Here is a 20,370-nt window from a genome sequence, read left to right on the forward strand (position 1 = left end):
TACAAACTTTTCTCCTTTTGAGTCCCTAATTTTACCAATAGTCCTAAGACAATAGATGACAGCTTTCTACTTTACCAAGAAGACTGATGTAAGTAGCATTTATTATTGGGTACCTCAGGATAAGAAGTAGCATTACAATAAACTCCTAAATTTCCCCTTATAGCATGAATAAGCAGTGCCTTTTTTTTAAGGAAATAGAATACAAGAGAATGTGAAAGCATTGGGGTGAATCTGCAGGGGTAAGGAGAACCTGTATAAATGAGGTATATAGATCTGAGATAAATGTCTGTATAGATGTTAGGAGAAATTTTAGCTTGTATAAAGTAATAGAAAACTAGTCAAACTACTTCAGGCTAAAATAGAATTTTTCTAGCTAGGGGCCTGTAGAAATTACAAGTGAACTTAAAACTTTTTTATCTAAAATATGCTCTAAAGCCACAGAAGCTAGAACCATACAGACTTTAGCAGAATTATATTGCTCCTAGACCTAAAATCTTCTTGAGTTCAAATTCAACCTTAGACACTTATTAATTGTGTGACCCTGGGCAAGTTACTTAACCTTGTTTGCCTCAGTTTTCCCATCTGTAAAATGAGTTGGAGAAATAAATGGCAAACTGCTCCAGTATCTTTGCCAAGAAAACCCCAAAATGGGGTCACTAAGAGTTGGACACAACAACTAATCAACTAAATAACAACAGCCACTGGATCATCTGATTTGGTGCACAGCTTCTCCCAAGTCTGGAATGCTTCCTTCCCTGCTCCTAGACAGACCCCATCACCAGTGTCTGCTGTGTGTGTGTGTGTGTATGTTGGTTCATTTTTTTTTTTAAAAAAAAATTTATTTTTAACATACATTTAAGGATTTTTTTTTGAGTTCCAAATGTTCTCCTTCTCCCACTCAATAAGAAGGTGAGCAATATGATTTCAATATGTGAAATTATGCAAAACATATTTCCATATTAACCATGTTGAAATATAAAAATAAGAAAAATAAAGTGAAAAAATAAATTTCAATTTGCACTCAGAATTTATTAGTTCTCTCTTTGGAGACAGATAACATTTTTCATCATGAGTCCTTTGGAATTGTCTTGGATCATTGCACTGATCAGAGGACCTAAGGCTTTCGTAGTTGATCGTTGTTACAGCATTGTTACTATGTACAATGTTCTAGTTCTGCTCACTTCGCTTTGCATCATTTCGTATAAGTTATCCCAGTTTTTTCTGAAACCATCCCTCTTATTTATTATAGCACAATCATATTCCATCACAATCATATACTACAATTAGTTCAACCATTCCCCAGTTGATGGACATTCCTTCAATTTCCAATTCTATGCCACCACAAAAATAGCTGCTATAAATATTTTTGTTCATATAGGTCCTTTTCCTTTTTCTTCAATCTTCTTTGGGATATAGACCTTGTAATGGTATTGCTGGGTCAAGGGTATACAGTCTTTTATAGCCCTTTGGGCATAGTTCCAAATTGTTCCCCACAATAGTTGTACTAGTTCACAACTCCACCAACAATGTATTAATGTTCCTATTTTTTTTACATCCCCTCCAGCATTTGTCATTTTCCTTTTGTGTCATGTTAGCCAATCTGATGGGTGTGAAGTAGTACCTCAGAGTTATTTTAATTTGAATTTCTCTAATCAATGCCATCCCTAGTGTCTGTAGACTTTTTTTATTGTCTCCCTAAGCTGACCTTGGTTGTAAAATTGACTCAGTGTGATTTTTTGCTTATATTTTTTCAATTAGAATTCAGTCTGCTGCCTTTTCTAGATCTATTTGGGGTTGTGCAGGTTGGTGGGTGTAGGGAGGTGGAGCTTGCTATATTTTTCCTGCTACTTTGCCCTCTTGGCTCTGCCTCTGTCTTTAACTTTCTAAAAACTGTCAGCTCTGTCCATTCTTCTAGGTATTAAATCTTTAATTTTCTTTATAAATTCTTTTGACAGCTTGCCTTATTTCTAGCTCATTGCAAGATGGCTAGTTTCATTCTCTAAAAATTGTCCTTTCTTCATACTGTTTTTCATTTACCAAGAACTCTATTCCAATTGTACAAAGGACCCTTATTTTCTGTCCCCAAATATCATTAATCTCTCTCTCTATCTCTGTCTCTATCTGTCTCTGCCTCTCTCTCTGTCTCTGTCTCTGTCTCTCTGTCTCTCTCTTTCTCCTTTCCTCCCTCCCTCTGTCTCCATCCACAAACAAATAGAAGCATTTGGGAGAAAAATATAGTAATAGGGACAGCTAGGTGGCACAGTGGATAAAGCACCGGCCCTGAAGTCAGGAGGACCTGAGTTCAAATCCGGCCTCTGACCAAACACTTGACACTTGCTAGCTGTGTGACCCTGGGCAAGTCATTTAACCCCAATTGCCTAAAACAAAAAAGGGAAAAATATAGTGATGCATACATGTCTGTCTGTGATTATATCCTTTAAATCATACATATATATATACATACTTTAGAGGTATGAAGGATAGAGGATGGATAGATGACTTTTGAGGTCCCCTTCAATTCAGATTCTGGTTTCTAACTTACAATCTTAGAGAGTTGTCTGGGGCCACTGGGAAATAAAGCAGAATGCCTTGAGTCACACAGCCAGTATCAGAGGCTGGACTTCAGGCCAGGTCTTCCTGATTCTGAAGTTAGCTCTCTAGCCACTATGCAATGATGCCTCTCACTCTAAATATATCATTACACCTACTGATAAATACACAGTCAACCCTTTTTATAAGGAATTTAAGAAAGCTAGTGAAAATGATGGAGCAAAATATTTTATACTTGTGTTATCTGTACTCTTTTTCATTCTTTTCCATATTTGAATCATCTGTTTATAAATTTTGCTTCTTTATTCTTCAAACCATGTTTCATTTAATCCAAACTTCTCACATAATATAGTAATATCTTTCAATTACCTTTTCTCTATAATCTTCCTTTTGACTTCTTTATGCAGATATTATAGTTTGGCCATATCTACCTCCTAAAGCCATCCATCTTTACTTCCAATCTTTCAACAATAGGCTCTCTGGGCTACCCTAGGTATTATGGTATTATGTTTTAATGCATTCTCCAAGCTCTTTAATCAATGGTCATATTTTAACATAATGCATCCATAAAGCAGGAGGAGAACTCCCTATTACAAACGAGACCATATCATAACTTTTAAAAAGAACAAAAGTTTGGGGAATGAAATCTAGTGATGGAATTGCAACTATAGGCTGAGCCATTTGAAAAAAATGTAGTTGAAATTATATATTATTTTGTCATCTGATCAGATGCTAGTCATACTTAAATAAGCTAAACTTTAAGAGTTTATTGGAGACAACAAAATAGTGTTAAATGGTTGAGACAATCCTGTCATGTTTGGAGAGAAACTACAATTACAGAGGATAACTTAAAAGTTCACATTTTCAATAGTGAAGTTGCACAGACCTATTTGTAGTTTCAAAGAAGCTCTTCTTACAAAGATGGAAAAGTAGGGCCCCCTTTCTTTCTTAGAACTTTCAGACACCTGGTTATTTATAAATTTGAGACAAAATCATTAGGTAACAGTCCAAGAGCAAATGACAATTAATACTTGCATGACAATTCAGCATATACTATACTATAGTCTCATGACTGGGGCTCCAGGAGCCACAACTTTTCTAAGCACAAGTGAGAAACAGTGACTGACATCTTTTCATTCACTAAATAGTCCCTAGAAAACAGGCTCACACCTGCTCAGCTGTGGCTGGAATTGTACCTTGTAATAATCTAGGACTGTTCATAGTGAAATCATCCTTTATAGAGCCACAATGGAAGGATAAAATGATAACTTTGGTCATGCTAATGCCCTCTGTCATTTCTAAACCTGTAACATGTACTTTTTCAGGGGGCTGGGAGGATCAGGTGGGTGGCAAGAATGGGGTTTCACTAGCCTAGGGTTTGGAAACTCTTGCTCCTTATGCATGTCATCAGCAACATCCTCTTAGAAAGTGGCCTGGGGCCATGAGAAATTAAGTTGCTTGTCCATCATGACAAAGCTATTATGTATCAGAGGCAGGGCTTCCTTACTCCAAGAATGACTCCCTATTTGTTGTGCTATGCATGAGGTGAATGTGATATATTAATTTATTTTTGGTCCTGACCTTTGATTTTATCTTGGTCAGGAAACTCTTAGGCATTGGGGATAGATTGATAAAGATGAAACAGTTCCTATCCTAAAGAACCTTACATTCTGCCAGGTTAACAAGTTGTCTAGGGCATAGAGAGGCTTACCAGCTAGAATATTCCAGAAGCAGGACTTGAACCCAGGACTTCATGACTCCAAGATGGACCAATGACCCTATGCTACACTGTTTTAGTAATGAAAAAAAAAAAACGTTTACTAAGTACTTGGCTATGTGCCAGACACTCTGCTAGGTACTAGGGATATAAATACAATGAATTTTTAAAATCCCATGTGTTGGTTAAAAAAAAAAATGAAATCCACAAAGTACAATGCTTTAAAAGGCTTATATCACTGAGCTACCCATAGAACTATGGCAGCTTGAATAATCTGTCCTCCCATACCGCCCCTCTCCCCACCCCAATCCCAAAGTTTTTTGTCTTGTTCGGTTGTTTTTTAGTCATGTCCAATTCTTTGTGACCCCATTTGGGGTTTTCTTGGCAAAGATACTGGAGTGGTTTGAAGGTACTGAAAAAGGAGGTTGATCCTTAGGCCCATTTGGTCCTCTGGCTTCCTCACTGAGAATGTCAACAGTGATGACAGATTTCACGATGTAGAAACCAGGACTTTAGGAACGAGAGATCAGAAGTTAACTCCTTTCTTTTTCACCCAAAGACCCAGAGGTGAAAGACTGGATCACATTACCAGCTTTCTGATCCCTTGAGAGCTGAGACCATGTTTTTAAACTTTTCCCCAGGAAGCTCTGCTTTTCAGTGGCCTTCTAAAATGTTGGCCTGCCCACTGAAGGAAAAAAAAGCAAGGAAAAAAATAAAAAGTGGGTGCCAAGGTCACACTTGTAATGCTGTACAGAATAATTTACAAGTGTCACCTTCTAGGAAAAAACAAACAAACAACTATGCTACAGAAACCCTTGGGTCCTTGTTTTCTTTCTCAATTCAATCTAAAATCTTTCTTATCTGGAAACTGGTAAATGAATGATATTAGAACTTTGACAAAGACTTCAAGGCACTGTTTCTTCATCTCCATATCTGCAAAATGAGAAGCTTGGACTAGATTCTATTGAAAGGATCCCTTTCCAGCTTTAACATTCTATGATCTAAAGATTAAAAGACACCTTGAACCCACTCCCTCCTCCCAGCCTAACTTCAAGAAAAGAATATGCTATATGTCATCCCAGTAAGAATCTTGCCTATGCTGTGTGTAATCCCAGCAAGACTTTGGGATAATAAGAGTAGAGAGTGCTCAACACATTGCTTATTATCTATCCCTCACTTTCGAGGGTTTCAGTGGCATAAATGGACATGAACAAAATCTAAATTTATAACCAGAACTAAAACAAAGTTAACCCCCCCCCCTTCTTTAGACTGCCATAAAACTTTTTTTTTCTTTTAATGACAATAGCCAAACCATCAGGTTAATCTGAATAGTAACCACTGACATTACACAGATTTGCAAAAGTTTGTGACGCCTGTCTTCGGAGGGAATACTCATAATAGCTTCTAGGTTTTTGTTTTTGGTTTTTTTTTTGATTTTGTTTTGTTTTGTTTTGTTTTAGCCCATTGCTGCTAAAATTCTGACCACATTCATTTCCAAAACAGAAAATCTGAATTCAAACACTAATCCACGTTAACACAATAGTACTCCCTTCACACTGAATCTCAAGTCCAGCGAACACATTGTAAAATAAAATATAGCCAATTCCCAGACCAGAGGCTCCATCACAGGGAGTCCAATTGTAAAGAGCATAAAAAGCCAGGCTCTCCCAGGCAGCATTCTTTTCAGAGGTAGAGCAAAGAAATGGGGAAGATTTTTATTACATCGCATAGATTTGAGTAACCAAGAGAGTCTTTCTGTAGAAACCCCCAAGTCAGAAAAGAGTGTCCCTACCAAGGGCAGGCACAAATATGGGGCACCTAGTTGGAATAAGCGTTGGGAAGCTAAGGAGGAAGGCTACCGAACTTACCCTGCATAGCGATTGTTGTAAAGGTAGCAGTGCTCTGGTTCAGGAATCCGCAAAAAGAGCAGACAAAGCAGCCACTGAGCAGCTATCCAGCCAGGGAGCTTCATAGTGTCCGGAGGGAGTGAGTGAGCCACAACCAGTCAGCCAGCGGCAGACTCAAAGTGGCCAGGAGCCCATTCCCTACTAACTTAACTCAGTCCCTGGAGATCAGGGAGAGGGAGGAGAGGGAGGTAGGCAGGAAGGGACACTGCTTGGCTTCCAGCAAGGGAAAAGCAGGGAGGGGTAAAAAGTTAAGACAACTGAGGAACGAAAGTTGCTCCTGGTAAGAAATGAGTCCTGGAGGGAGAAGCTGGAGCGGCAGCTGCTCAGCTCGGCAAGGCGCGGCTCCACACCCCAGCAGCTGAGACCGAGCCCTAAGCAGGCTCTCCACTTGTAAGGGCTGGGACCTCCTCCCTTGTTGCTGCTGCTGACTCAGCAGCCGGCTCCCCGCGGCGCCCTTCCTTTGGGTAACCCCTTTCTGTTTGTTTGTTTTCCCACTTCAGGCCCCTAACCCGCCTTTGACAACCTTCTACTCTCTCTCCCATCCCGCGGCGCCCCAACCACACCGCCCCCCCCTTAGTAGTCTGCTCACACTGTGGAATGGACGCAGTTCTCTATGTAATATGGTTAATTTCTTCCTGGGGGAAATTCACCAAGATTTTTTTCGTTCCATCAGGGCTGATGTCCCTGTCAGAGCCCAATATCCTCTTTCCGATTAGCTCCTAACTGGATCGGAGTTACTGTTATAAGAGCCTGGGCTACAACAGGTTATTACTCTAAGTCACTTGTGAATGAGTTAAACTTTCTTTCTGAAGTTTTTTCCTTGACTGCTGTGTGCAGAGGAATAGGGGGAGGTAGGTCGTAAGAGTAGCAAAAAAACAAAAACCAAAAAAAAACCCAAAACCCAAAAACTAATAGTTCCTGGTCCTTTAGGAGTTTACAATTTAGCTGAGCAGGCTAGGTACACACATAGATAACAAAAAGTACCAGACCTGTGATTTCATTGGTTGGTAGACGGAACCAATACCTTTTCTTTAACTTCTCGTTTTTTGAGAGTTGCTTAAGTAACTTACTCGGGGTCATATAGCCAGTATTTGGCTGAGACTTGAATCTACAACTTCTTCGCTCTAGAGCCTGTTCTCTATCCTTGTTGCTACCGCAGCTTCTAAGTAAGAAAAGGACGTGTTAAATCCAAGAGACACTGTTAAGGAGAAATCAGGCACTTCAGGTATTCAGTGTGGACTAGAATAGACCTCGCTTCAGTGTAGGAACTTAAAGAAATATAGTGTGTTTTATCTGGGGAACCAGGAGAGTGCATGAGCAACTTTGATGCTTCACTGATAACTTATTTTGAACAGACCAAATATGCCACTTTTCCACTGCATTTCTTAATTTTTTCTTGTACTATTTGAGTAGTCATGGCCAAGACCACTATATAACTTGCAAAAACCAGGAAATCTCAACTGTTTCCTCATATAGGAGAGTATAATGATAACAACAATGTTGGAGTAAGATGACACCAGTGTCTATATTCAGGACCAACCAATAGCATTTGCCATGACTAAAGCCTCCAACCTACGAAGAGATGAAGCTTAATCTATCAATCTACAGGTATCACTATGCACCAGGCACTGTGCTGAGGAATGAGGATACAAAAGAAAGGTGAGAAAAGAGAAAAAAGTCACTGGAGAAGAAAGTCAACTGGGAAATAGGGATTTCTGGGGAACAATCAGGTCTCCTCATTTTGCATCCTTATGCTCCTTCCATCTCTGTGCCTTTCCCCTGGCTATCCCCATTCTGGAATGCCTTCCCTACTCACCACCACCCTCTGGAATCTCTGGTCTCCTTCAAAACTCAAGTTCTACTTTCTACAGGAGACCTTTCCTGGTCCCTATCCTAATATTTTCCCTACTAAAGCTACCTTCTATCTACTTTGTATGTATTTTATATATGCCTATGTATAAGATGTATGCAGCGCACACACACACACACACACACACGTTATTTCCTCCTTTAGAATATAAGCATGTTGAAGGCAGGGGTTGTTTCACCTCTATCTTTGTATCCTCAGAGCCTAGCACTGTGGTTGGCACATAATGGGCGCTTAATAAATGCTCATTGATTGATTAATTTGACACCCTTGGCTTTGTGTGGTGCATCTTTTTAAGTTTGTGAGGATAGCAGGCAAACCTCAGTCTACTTACAGAGGCAAAGAGGAGGCATGTCCAATGACCTGAGTACTACTGAAACAAGAAGAGCTTGTCATAAATTGGGGGAAAGTCATGTAAAGAAACAACTTTTCCCACCTTGAGGCTTCAATGTGTCAAACTAATTCAGTATAAATCTGTCATAATTCATCCACAAAGGTACCCTAGCCAAACCAGGAATGTTGGCTATGGCTGGGTGGTAAGCATGCCATCAAAGGAGTCTTTCAAAAGGTTATTTGGGTTGTGGTGATGTGTTACAGCAGCTGTGACAATCTGGACTCAGATTCCAAGGTAATAACTTCTCTACCCTTGGCAAGCAAAGATCTAAGACGTACTGTAAGGGTACCTAGAAAACTTCAGATCAAAGAGTTTCCCAAACAATAGGAGTCACTCTCAGTGATAGTTTCTCAGCTTTTCAGGCACCATGTTATCTGATCAAATTCCTCTTGAGAAAGAGAAGCTTCCATAAAATGTCAGTGGTAGAAAGAGACCATCTAAAAAGAGGTAGAAGAGAGCAGGGAGATAGGCAATTTTAAGAAAAAAGGTTCTTTTTTTAAAAGTCCTAAAATAGAGTGAATTTTTAAAGCCAGTTAGGAATATGGAAATATGGATGAGTGAGTAGTGGTAGAAGAAGAGAAATCTTACTTATTATCTATGGCCTATTAATATTTTAGTGGACAAAACACTTATCCACTAAACAAGCTAAAAAAGAAACAAAAACCAAATACAAACAAATAAACAAAAAACCTTCTGGATCCTGACTTACTGACTGACCAGTCATAAGGAAGAGAAGAGGACATGCAGCAGACAGAATAGATTACTGATGTGGGGTTTATGAAAAGTGAATCTCTGAGTCTTTCAAAGGATTACTAGTGACTTTGAATTATACCCTGACAAGCTCCTGCTGGGAACTATATGATGGAAAACTGACTATAAAGTCAAATGGGAGTTTCCCTCGTCTGTAAAATGAGAAGGTTGGATCTTATATAGAACTTTGCACCTCTTTTATGTACTTCAGTATATCAAAGACCAGTGATTTCATGAGTATAAGTCCTCCTACATCAAGTGTAGACAATAACTCTCCACACCTTACCACATGATTTTTATGAGTTGCTATAGGCCAAAGTCGAATTCTATCACTTGATGATCAACTATCTGGAAATGAGTCACTCCCAACCTAGACTGGTCCTGAACTGTCAAGGGGCCACTATTTGATACTTCTGGAGCATGGTAGGACCTATCAAATCTGAATTCCACTGATATGACTTTCAATAATCCAAGGTCACCTCCATACCATGCTGAGATATCAGAGTAAGATATTGCTGTTAAATAACTGTGCTGTTGTACTGGGAGTTGTTTGAATTCTGCCTTGGATGCCTACTGGGTAACCTAGGGCAGGTCACTTAACCTCTCAGCCTCAGTTTCCTCATCTGTAAAATGGGAATAATAACACCTACCTCATATTGTGGGGCTCAAATGAGATAACATGAAGCATTTTGGAAACTTTATTGTACTATGTACATATTAGCTATTATTATTACTGTTATTAATGTTCTAATTATTTTGTGTTATATTTATGAAAAAGGGACATAACCCTTTGCCATTTTGGCAGGGTTGTTGGTAGTGGGCACCAGCTTTGACATCATCCCCCCACTATATCTAATTTTTCCTATAACGCTTTCTTGAGTTTTCTCAAAGTTTCAGGGTAACTTGCATCGCTTTGGTTCTGGTCCCTCAGGGTGGAGGTGAAGGTTGATGAGAATTGGAAAGGCAAAAGGAAAAGAGGTACAAGAGTTTTCTCCTCAACTTCAAAATGAATCAATGAGATACATTGACCCAGTATGGGACAAACTACCTTTGCCTTGAGGTTGTTGTTGTTATTCTCCTTCATTCTTGAAGAGAATCAATAACATCAGGTGGGTGATGTCTTGAGTAATACATGAATTAGATTTAAGTGAGGCAGAGCTGCACAAAGTTGTCAGCCTCACTATCTCCTCTAGAGTCGTCAAAGTGCAGTGGCAAGACATAATGATTGGTGATGGTCCAAGATGCAGTGGATGTCTTTCTATATTCAGGGCTTCCCCACGCCACATTGGGAATGAAAGGAATGTAATTTAGTCACTGTAATTCAGTAAATGTTGGAGACTATTGCTTGAGATGCCAATCAAAAGGTCTTTATAGCTGTTTAAAACACTCTTTTCTATTCTAGTTTGTTGGGTCTTTAGGTAAAACTAAAACAAAAGAGGTGGAAATTTATCTGCTAGCCATAGTCATGTTGGACCTAGTTTTCTCATTGTAAAACTATAATACTTTTCTGAGGAATGGGAAACGAATGGCAGCAGCAGCAACTGTAGTGGTGCCAACAATGCAACTGTGGTGTAGTAGCAGGAGCTCAGCAGGGATATGGAGCCTCTGAGCCTCAACAGGAATGGCTATATAGGTGCCTGAAAGAAGATAGACCCTACAAGAGGGAAAAATTTTATTAGCTGTCTATGAATTCAGGTACAAGTCCCTTCTGTGTTCTTTGTGATAGGGTATGAACTAGTTTATAAACCTGATTCTTGCTGAGGAAACTGAGGACTCTTTGGGGAGAGCTAGAAATGAGTAAAATTCAGATGTTCCTAACTAACCCTGGTGGGAGCATGAGCTAAAGAACCAATTTTTGAGATGCCTACAAGATTGAATCCCATATATGTGTACTCAAAGCTTTGGACATGGTCATCAGATTGTAATTATTTGTATATGTGTCATACTTCCTTCCACTAGACTTTAAACTCCATCAAAAAGTAGAGTCCTAAATGACCACATCACTCCCTGTTTAATAAACTCTAGTGGCTTCCAATTACTTCTAGGATCAAACACAAATTTCTCTTTTTGACATGTCAAGCCCTTTACAACCCAACTTTATCCTGCCTTTCCAGATTTATTATGCATTACTCTATTTCACGTAGTCTTTAGTCTAGCCAAACTGGCTTTCTTGCTATTCTTCCCACATGGTGCTTCATTGTCTTTGCAACGACTATTTCCCATGCCTAGAATTCACCTCCTTCCAATCTTTTCCCATGAGAATCCGTAATTGACCTCAAAGCTGAACTCAAGGGCTACCTCTTATGTGAGACCTTTCTTGTTCCATGGGGTAGTGTGTCTCCACTTTGTATTTATTTTGCATATATTTTTACCTGATAGTTCTGTGTAGGACAGAGTTGTCAGGCATGCAACCCTTAGTCTGTGTGACCCACAATACTCCTGAGTTCAGCCCCAAACAATGAAAATATAATGGGAAATATTCAACAAAATAAATAAAATACAATAAGATATAGATTACATTCTTAAGCTAAGTCAATATGCAGCCAACAAAGATCTTTATGTATGGATTGGTGGCTCCCATCTCTATCTGAGACTGACACCACTGGTGTAGTGGATGCCTCTGACACATACTGGCTGTGCATCCATGAGCAAGTCATGAATCTTTCAGGGCTCTAGGCAATGCTCTAAGACAATTGTTGCTAAGTCATTTTTAGTCATGTCTGAAGCCTAATGATCCCATTTGGGGTTTTCTTGTCAAAGATACTGGAGTGGCCTACCATTTCCTTCTCCAGCTTATTTTACAGATGAGAAAACTGAGATAAACAAGGTTAAGTGACTTGCCCAGAGTCACACTAGTAAGTGTCTGAGGCTGGATTTGAATTCAGGAGGATGAGTCTCCCTGACTCCAGATCCAACACTCTATGCACTGTACCAAAAAAGTTGTCAATAAGGTGCCAACTTGTCTCATAGAGGGAGCTTCCATCTCCGAGCTCCCTATATCATTGAAATAATAGGTCTAGTAGTTAGCTCCATCCTATCTGTATATACTTACATGTACAAAATTATCTACCCACAGAATGTAAGTTCCTTCAGGGCAGGGACTGCTTCATTGTTGTCTACATCCCCAGCACTTAACACAGTGCCTGGCACGTAGGGGGTGCTTAATAAATGCTTGAAGAATGATTGATTGATTGGAGTAGGGACTACATCACCCAATTTTCACGTTTCTCCCACTGTCTAACATAAATAGACAATTAATAAATATTTGTTGAAATGAATTGGATTAAATCTGCCAAAGGTACTTCCACCTCTTAAATTTTTTTATCCTGTGAGAATCACTTGGGGAGGCAGTTTTATAAAGAAAAGAGTAGAATAATGAAAATTTTATTTTTGGAGAGCTACCTAGGGAAAAAAGTTTAAAGACATAGTTGAGCTTTGTAATATACCCAGATCTTCATTTTGATTCACTTATTCTGTAATGCTTAAATAATAACCATGCCTTCTTGCGTAGTAACCTTTGTGTATCACCATTGTCTGAATCTAGGAAGGGAACACAACTAGTCAGGGGGAGATTTCTCCTGGTCCTAGCAATTATGTGAGAAATGCTTTGAACTGTCTTCCCAAAGTCTTTGCTAATGGCCAAATAATTGTTTATGGATTGTCAATGAAATATGAAGGGCTCTGACAGCTATCAATAAAACATAATTTCCCTAATTCATTGAAGGATGATGGATAGTCACTTAACAACACATTTATTCTGGGCGCTACATTTGTCTGATACTGACCATATGTTCCTAAAGTTTTGAATACATTGAGGAAACTGGAGAGTATGAATTCTTTTTCTTATAGAGGAGTACCATAGTGAAATAATAGCATCGTTATCATCAATACCAAATGCAGTGGAACGACTGATTTTGAGTGTGTCTCCTTGCTACAGGGAAACTTATTGAGGAAAAAATAAAGGCATCAGTTCTAACTTCCTTGGACATCTTAAATTTTTTTAAAGATAAGAGTTATCCAAATAATTTTCCCCAAGCCTTTCTAAATTCTTAATTGAATGTTTAATGTTTGTCATGGATGAGATATGCATTAGGTCAACTATATCAAAGAGTTTTTATGTTTGTGTGTAGACCAATATTTTACACCATTTACCAAGATAAGGTAAAAATGAATACATGACCTAGATATAAAGAGAAGTTATAAGAAAAACTGAAGAACATGGAACATAGCACTTATCAGACCTATGGATAGGTGAATAATTTATGAATAAGCAGGAGATAAAGAGCAGAGTATATGTGACTGAATTTAACTCTTCTATTATTAGACAACTTTTTAAAAAGAAGAACAAAATCATCTGCATTCTTTTAAAACAACATGTTTTGTTGATTTCTTTTTCATAGTATGTTTATTTCCCAATGACTTTCCTACCCTCACTCCATACTTTGCCAGTAGAAGTGTCCCTTATAACTTAGAAGTACAGTACTATAAATCAAAACAAATCACACAATAGCCATATCTGAAAGAGAGTGCCTTGTCCTTCAACTATAGTACATCACTTCTCTTTAAGAAGTATGACTTATGCTTCACCACCTGTTCTCTGAAGTCATGAATAGTTACTGAATTGATCAGGATACTAAAGTCTTTCAGTATTATTGTTTTGCATTATTTCGGACATCACATCCAGGTTCTGCTTATTTTGCAGATATGAATTTTTTATGTTTGTCATTTTTTGTAATATAACATTCCTTAATTTATTTAACACTACTTGTTCAGTCATTCCCAAATCAATGGGAACTAGTATTCCTTCCAGTTTTCATGGAACTGCTCTCTCTTGGTTCTCCTACTTTTCTAACTGCTTCTCTTGTCTCCAAAGGATCTTCATCCAGGCCACACTAGCTAACCATGGGTGGTCCCTCAGGGCTCTGCCAACTGTCATCTTCTCTTCTTCCTCGTCAATCTCATCAGCTCCCATGGGTTGAATTCTCATCACTATGCTGATGTCTCTCAAATAGACTTATCCAGTCCTAACCTTCCTGCTGATCCCTAGTCTTGTATCTCCAACTGTTATACATCTCAAACTAGATGTCTTGTAGATATCTTAAGTTCAACCTGTCCAAAATTGAACTTACAATCTTCCCCTCCAATATTCTCCACTCCTTCTAATTTCCTATTACTGTTGAGGGTACCACCATCCTCCCAGTCTCCCAGGCTCACAACCTAATTGTCATCCTCTGTTCGTCACTATCTCTCAACCTCCCCCCCCCCCCGCATCCTTTCTGACATCCCTTATATATTCTCCCTTCTCTCCTCTGATGCTGCTACCACCCTGATGAAGGCCCTAATCACCTCATGCCTGAACTATTGTAAAAGCCTGCTGGTTAGTCCACCTGCTTCCAGTCCCACCCTATTCCAGTCCATCTTTCAATCAGCTGTCAAAGTGATCTTCCTAAAATATAGGTCTGCCTATGTTCACCCACCCCTTTCTCCCCCTGCTGCCTCTACACTCAATAAACTCCAGCAGCTCCCTCTAACCACTAGTATCTAATATGAAATCCTCCGCTTTGCATTCAAAGGCCTTCATAACTTGCCCCACCCCTTTCCTGTCTTCTTATACCTTATAACCTCTCCTCTTTGGGTCCCTCTCCAACAATTACTTTGTGATTCAATGACAATTCAATGATTCTTGCTGCTCTTCACATACACAGCTAAGTGGCGCAGTGGATAGAATGCCAGGCCTGGGGCTAGGAAGACATGAGTTCAAATCTGGCAGCAGACACTTACTAGCTATATGACCTTGGGCAAGTCACGTAACTGTTTGCCTCAGTTTCCTCATCTGTAAAATGATAATAGCACGTACCACCCAGCATTATTGTGAGGATCAAATGAGATAATAATTATAGTGTTTAGCACAGTATCTGGCATATAGTAAGGTCTTTATAAGTGTTAATTATTACTATTTAATATACTTCTCCTCCTTACTCTGATCGTTTTCACTGGTTGTCCCCCATACCTGGAATACATTATCTTTACCTCCTGGCTTCCTTGGCTTCCTTTAAGTTCCATCTAAAATCCCACCTCCTACAGGAAGCCTTTCCTGATCTCCCTTCGTTCTAGTGCCTTCCCTCTGTTAGTTATTTCTAATTCTTCTATCTTGCTTGTTTGTCTACAGCTGTTTGCCTGTTGTTTCTCCCATTAGACTGTAAGGACTGTCTCTTGCTTTGACCTGTTGCTTAGCACATTTCCTGTCACACAGGAACTTAATTTTTTTTTTCTGATTTGCTGCCAGAAAAAGTGCTTTTATAGATATTTTTGTATTTATGAGACTTTTCCTTCTGTCTTTGACCTCCTTGTAATACTGTTTATTAGTGTTGCTTCTGGGCCAAAGAGTATGAATGGATGAAATTTGGTGGCTTTTTAAAAAGTATTCCAAATTGTCTTCTAGAATAGTTGGGCCATTTCACCACTCCAACATCCATATGTTAGGATTCCTGACTTCCAACGGTCCCTTCAACACTCATTGTTTTTGTCATCTTTGCAAATCTGATGGATATAAAGTAAAACTTCAGAGTTGTTCTAAATTTCACTTTACTTTTCAGTGATTTGAAATGTTCTTTTATTTATTCATTTGTTGATGGCTGCTTTTATTCTTTTGAAAACCACCTGATAGTATACTTTGCCCACTTATCTACTGGGCAATGGCTTGTATATTTGTAACAATTCCCTACATATTTTGGATATCAGAACTTTATCATAAATACTTACTGCAAAGATTTCTATCATAACTTTCTCTTCCAATTTTGGCTGCACTGATCTTGTTAAGGCAAAAGCTTTTCATTGTTATATAATCAAAATTGTCTGTTTTATCTTGTATGAATATGCCTATCCTTTGCTTAGTTAAAAATCCTTTCCCTAGATATAATTATGCAAGGCATGTTTTTAGCATTTACTAATCATTTTAATGCTTCATTTTATTTTTTTGCCATGTATTCATTTGGAGCTTATTGTGGCATATGGTATAAAATGTTGGCCTAAAACTACATTTTGAATAAACAACTTCCCAGTTTTCTGAGCACATATTTTTTAAGGGAAGGGAATAAGCATTTATTTAGTACTTACTATGTACCAGGCACTGCACCAAGCACTTTACAAATATTATCTCATTTGATCCTCAAAACAACCCTGAGAGATAAGTGCTATTATTATTCTCATTTTTTAGTTGAGGAAACTGAGGCAAATAAAGGTTAAATGACTTGCCCAGGGTCATACAGCCAGTAAGAGTCTGAAGTCGGTTTGAACTTAGGTCTATCATGACTCAATGCCCAGTACTCTATCTATTGTACTGCATCACCTAGCTGCCTTTTAAAGTAAGAAATTCTTGACCTAATTCTTGGGTCAATGGAACACTAGGCTTTTATAATCTATTGCTTATGGGTCCTGCTTACCTAATCTGTTTTGGTGGTCAACTTTTCTATTTTTTAAACAATATAGTGTTTTCTTTTGGTATTTTTTTATTCATTTTAAATTTAAATACAAAATGAGAAAAGAAAAAAAGACATTTTCAAGAATGCAGCAGAACATGAGAGGATTTGATGTAAAACAATAAATTTCCATTTCAAGAAAACCTATATAATAAATACTACACATGATCTTCAAAGCTACTCAGCTTTTCTTTGCTTCCTTCTAGGTTTTCTTTTGTTCTCTGCTGTGTGCTTTTTACTTTATTTTTTTTTCTCTCTTTACCTGCCCCCCAGCCCCACCCTAAAGAAAGGTATAATTAAATGAGGATATATGTGTGTATGTGCATATATATATATTTTTTCTCACACACATGTATACATACATACACACATGTACATACACACATATACACACATATGCATACTGTGTATATATACACATAGATATCTATAAACATACATATATACTTATGCATATATATACATACATATATATATATATAAATATATATATGTAAGACCATATTACACATATTTCTGCTTGTCTTTATGCTCAACACATACTGGAAAGTACTTTTCCAGCATTGGCTGTGTGGGTGTCCTCAATTCAGTTGGTGTTTTCTTCTTCCAAAAACAGATTTCATGGCTCCCTTATAATGCCTGGTAAGGTTAGAAAAGAGGATGTGCTTTTAGGCATCACAATAGCACAAAATGTTATGGATTGTCAGGGGATTCTGAGTGTTCTACTTAACATGGAAGTGAACATCAGTTAAGCATCCTCCTGGATTCTCAGAGGGTCAAATCTTCTTAAGCCCTCAGCTCTTCTTCTAACCCCTGTCTTGGGAGAGGATATCATCTCCTACTTTATAAAGAAAAATGAGAGCATTACACTTGAGTTCCCTCATCTCTCATTCTCCGTAGCTCAAAACCTGGCTTCTGCTCCCCTTCCATTTCAGAAAGAGATGGCTTGCTTCCTTCTGTCTCACTTGACCCTGACTAGCCCTTCTCTCCTTATCCCATGAATTATCTATCATCTCTCTCATCTTCAATGCTCTACCAGCCCCATTGTGATGTATAAAAAAGTTTGAGAGACATACTTTTTGGGTAATTAATCATTTTATTAATCATGCTAGCAATAATTAATAAAAGGGGTCAGTGACACTCTTGAATGCCAATGGAACCCACTCAATGTTTATATGCCCTTGGAAGAGTGGATGTTCCTGAGGGTGGCATTGACTGATTAGTTAACAATTAATGAGAAGAAGGAATATTGTAATTAGAGATGGAGCATCTAATGAGAGGCTGGGGTGGGGGAGACTTGACTCATCACTCAGTCTTGATGTGGATACTTTTATCAAAACTATCCCTGCCTAGGACAATCAAGACAAAAGGGGGTCCACCTCTGCTCTGACCTGGCTGAGTAGAACACAATGGGCTAGAATTCACCTTAGATTAAATTCTTTGTAAGATTCTCTATTTGGGTGGGGTCTGCCCCCTGGATCTGAAAGGCCCGTACACTGGGGATTTGGGTTATTTCATTCATCAACAATGCCCTTCAGAGATTGAACATATTTATACCTAGAGGCTTCTGAAAAAAATCTTAGTTTTAATTCAATAATTGATTATGAATACATGAAATAGTCATTTCTCTTACCTTTCTAATATGCTCAGATCTCTTCTACCCATCCCCAATCCTCCTTTTGATCCTGATATCCTTAAGCTATAGTCTCACATCTCCTCAACTTCATTGCAAAATTCATTGAAAAAAGTAGTTCACCTCCACTTTATCACCACCTTTTCACTTCAAAATGTCCTGAAATCTGGTTTCCATCTCTACTTCTCTAAAAATTGCTTTCTCCAAAGTCACTAATGATCTCCTAATTAGAATAATTTCATTTTAAGAGACATGTATGTAATGGAAATTAGAACACAAGTCATACAGAGTACAATAAGATATTTGAAGAATGGGAAATCACATCTATTTGAGGGAATCAGGGAAAAATTCATAAGAAGCAACACATAAACAGATCCTTCTTAGTGGGGCAAGGTATCCAGGTTCACTGCTAGTATACCAGCTGGCTCCAGAGAAGAAAGTGAGGCTGGTGACTTTTCACAGCCATCCCCAACTTAAACCCAATTCACTTGCATGTCAAGGCATCTCCTCCCCGATGTCATGGTCCACTTTGTGAACAAAGGACAAACAATGACATTCACGTTCTAAACTATAATTACTTGTGTATTTCCCTTCTTTCTATTTTTCCTCACTATCCTCAGCCTATTTACCCTATCCCTCCTCACTCCTCTAATTTACTTCTGCTTGCTACCTTGAGCTCCTATTTTTTAACTTACCTACCCCTCTACAAGTCCCTCCCTTATCCTGCCCCCCCACTCTATCCCCTTGCTCTCTTATTTCTTTCTAAATTTAGAAGGGTTTTATACCCTTTTAGAAAAGTGTGTATGTGTGTGTACACACACACACACACACACATATTTGTGGGATAATTACTCCTTTTTTTCTCTCCCTACAGTTTTTTTTTGGATTCATCCCATCATACAGAGCTCAACCCAAGCCTTTCTTTCAAATTATCCAAATAATGATCACAGTCATAAGAGCACTCATAACATCTCCACATATAAGAAGCAAACAGTTTGACCTTACTGAGTCCCTTGTAATTAGTCTTTAAAGTTTACTTTGTATTTCTCCTAGATCTTATATATCAAATTTTCCATTAAGTTCTGCTATTTTTGTCACAAATACCTGAAAGTCTTTCAGTTCATTAAATGTCCACTTTTTTCATTCATGATTGTACTTAACTTTGCTGGGTAAGTTGCCCTTGGCTATTACCCCAACTCTATGAAATACGGTATTCAAGACCAAAGACCTTCAACATAGTATCTTCTAGGTCTTGTGTGACTCCATGATATTTAAGTTGTTTTACTCTTGTTGCTTGCAATATTTTCTCCTTAACTTGGGTACTTTGAAACTTGGCCATGATATTCCTGTAAGTTTCTCTCCTGGGATCTCTTTCAGGTGGTGATTGGTGAATTTTTTCTATTTCTACTTTGCCTTCTTGTTCTAGAACTTCAGGGCAATATTACTTGATAATTTCTTGTAATATTGTATCAAGATTCTTTTTTTATAATAATTTTCAGGTAGTCCAACAGTTTTCCGATGAGATGTTTCACATTCTCTTCCATTTTTTTCATTCTTTTGATTTTATTATTTTTTGGTGTCTTATGATGTCATTAACTTCCCCTTGCCAATTCTACTTTTCAAGGAGTCATTTTCTCCCTTAAGTTTTTTATTCTTTATTTCTAGTTGGTTGACTTTCTTTTCATAATTTTCTTGATTTTCTTTTATTGCTCATTCTTTTCCTAATTTTTCCTCTGTATGTCTTATTTGATTTTTGAAGTCCTTTTTGAGTTATTTCAAGAACTTTTTTCAGGCTTGGGACCATTTGACATTTCTCATTGAAAAAGGAGTGGCTTTTTCAGCTCCACTATTTTCCTCTGAGTATGAATCCAGATCTTTTCAACCCCCATAGTAGCTACCTATTGCTGGCTCCTTTCTCCTTTGTTTACTCATTTTTATTTCATATTATTTTGTTTTTAGCAGCTATTATTATAATCAAGTTCTAGTCCTGAGGTGTGGGAAATGATGCCTCAAGTCTTAGGTCTTTCTTACTGTAATTTTCTGAGCTCTGTCTTGGGGCCCAACCTTAGGCGCT

The 20,370-nt window shown here is 38.2% G+C and overlaps 1 protein-coding gene across 1 annotated transcript in view; it reads right to left on the reverse strand.

Annotated features, from left to right (window-relative positions):
• LOC114054290 (carboxypeptidase A6-like) overlaps positions 1–6,306 on the reverse strand; it is a 328,051-nt gene extending 321,745 nt beyond the window's left edge. Inside the window, exon 1 of the mRNA XM_027877487.1 lies at positions 6,136–6,306. Within this exon, the coding sequence (XP_027733288.1) occupies positions 6,136–6,239 (104 nt within the window). The 5' untranslated portion in view covers positions 6,240–6,306. The remainder of the gene's footprint in view (positions 1–6,135) is intronic.
• Between the last annotated feature and the right edge of the window lie 14,064 nt (positions 6,307–20,370).

The sequence above is a fragment of the Vombatus ursinus genome, unplaced genomic scaffold (assembly GCF_900497805.2).
Source record: "Vombatus ursinus unplaced genomic scaffold, bare-nosed wombat genome assembly UNPS02014812.1, whole genome shotgun sequence".
NCBI lineage: Eukaryota > Metazoa > Chordata > Mammalia > Diprotodontia > Vombatidae > Vombatus > Vombatus ursinus.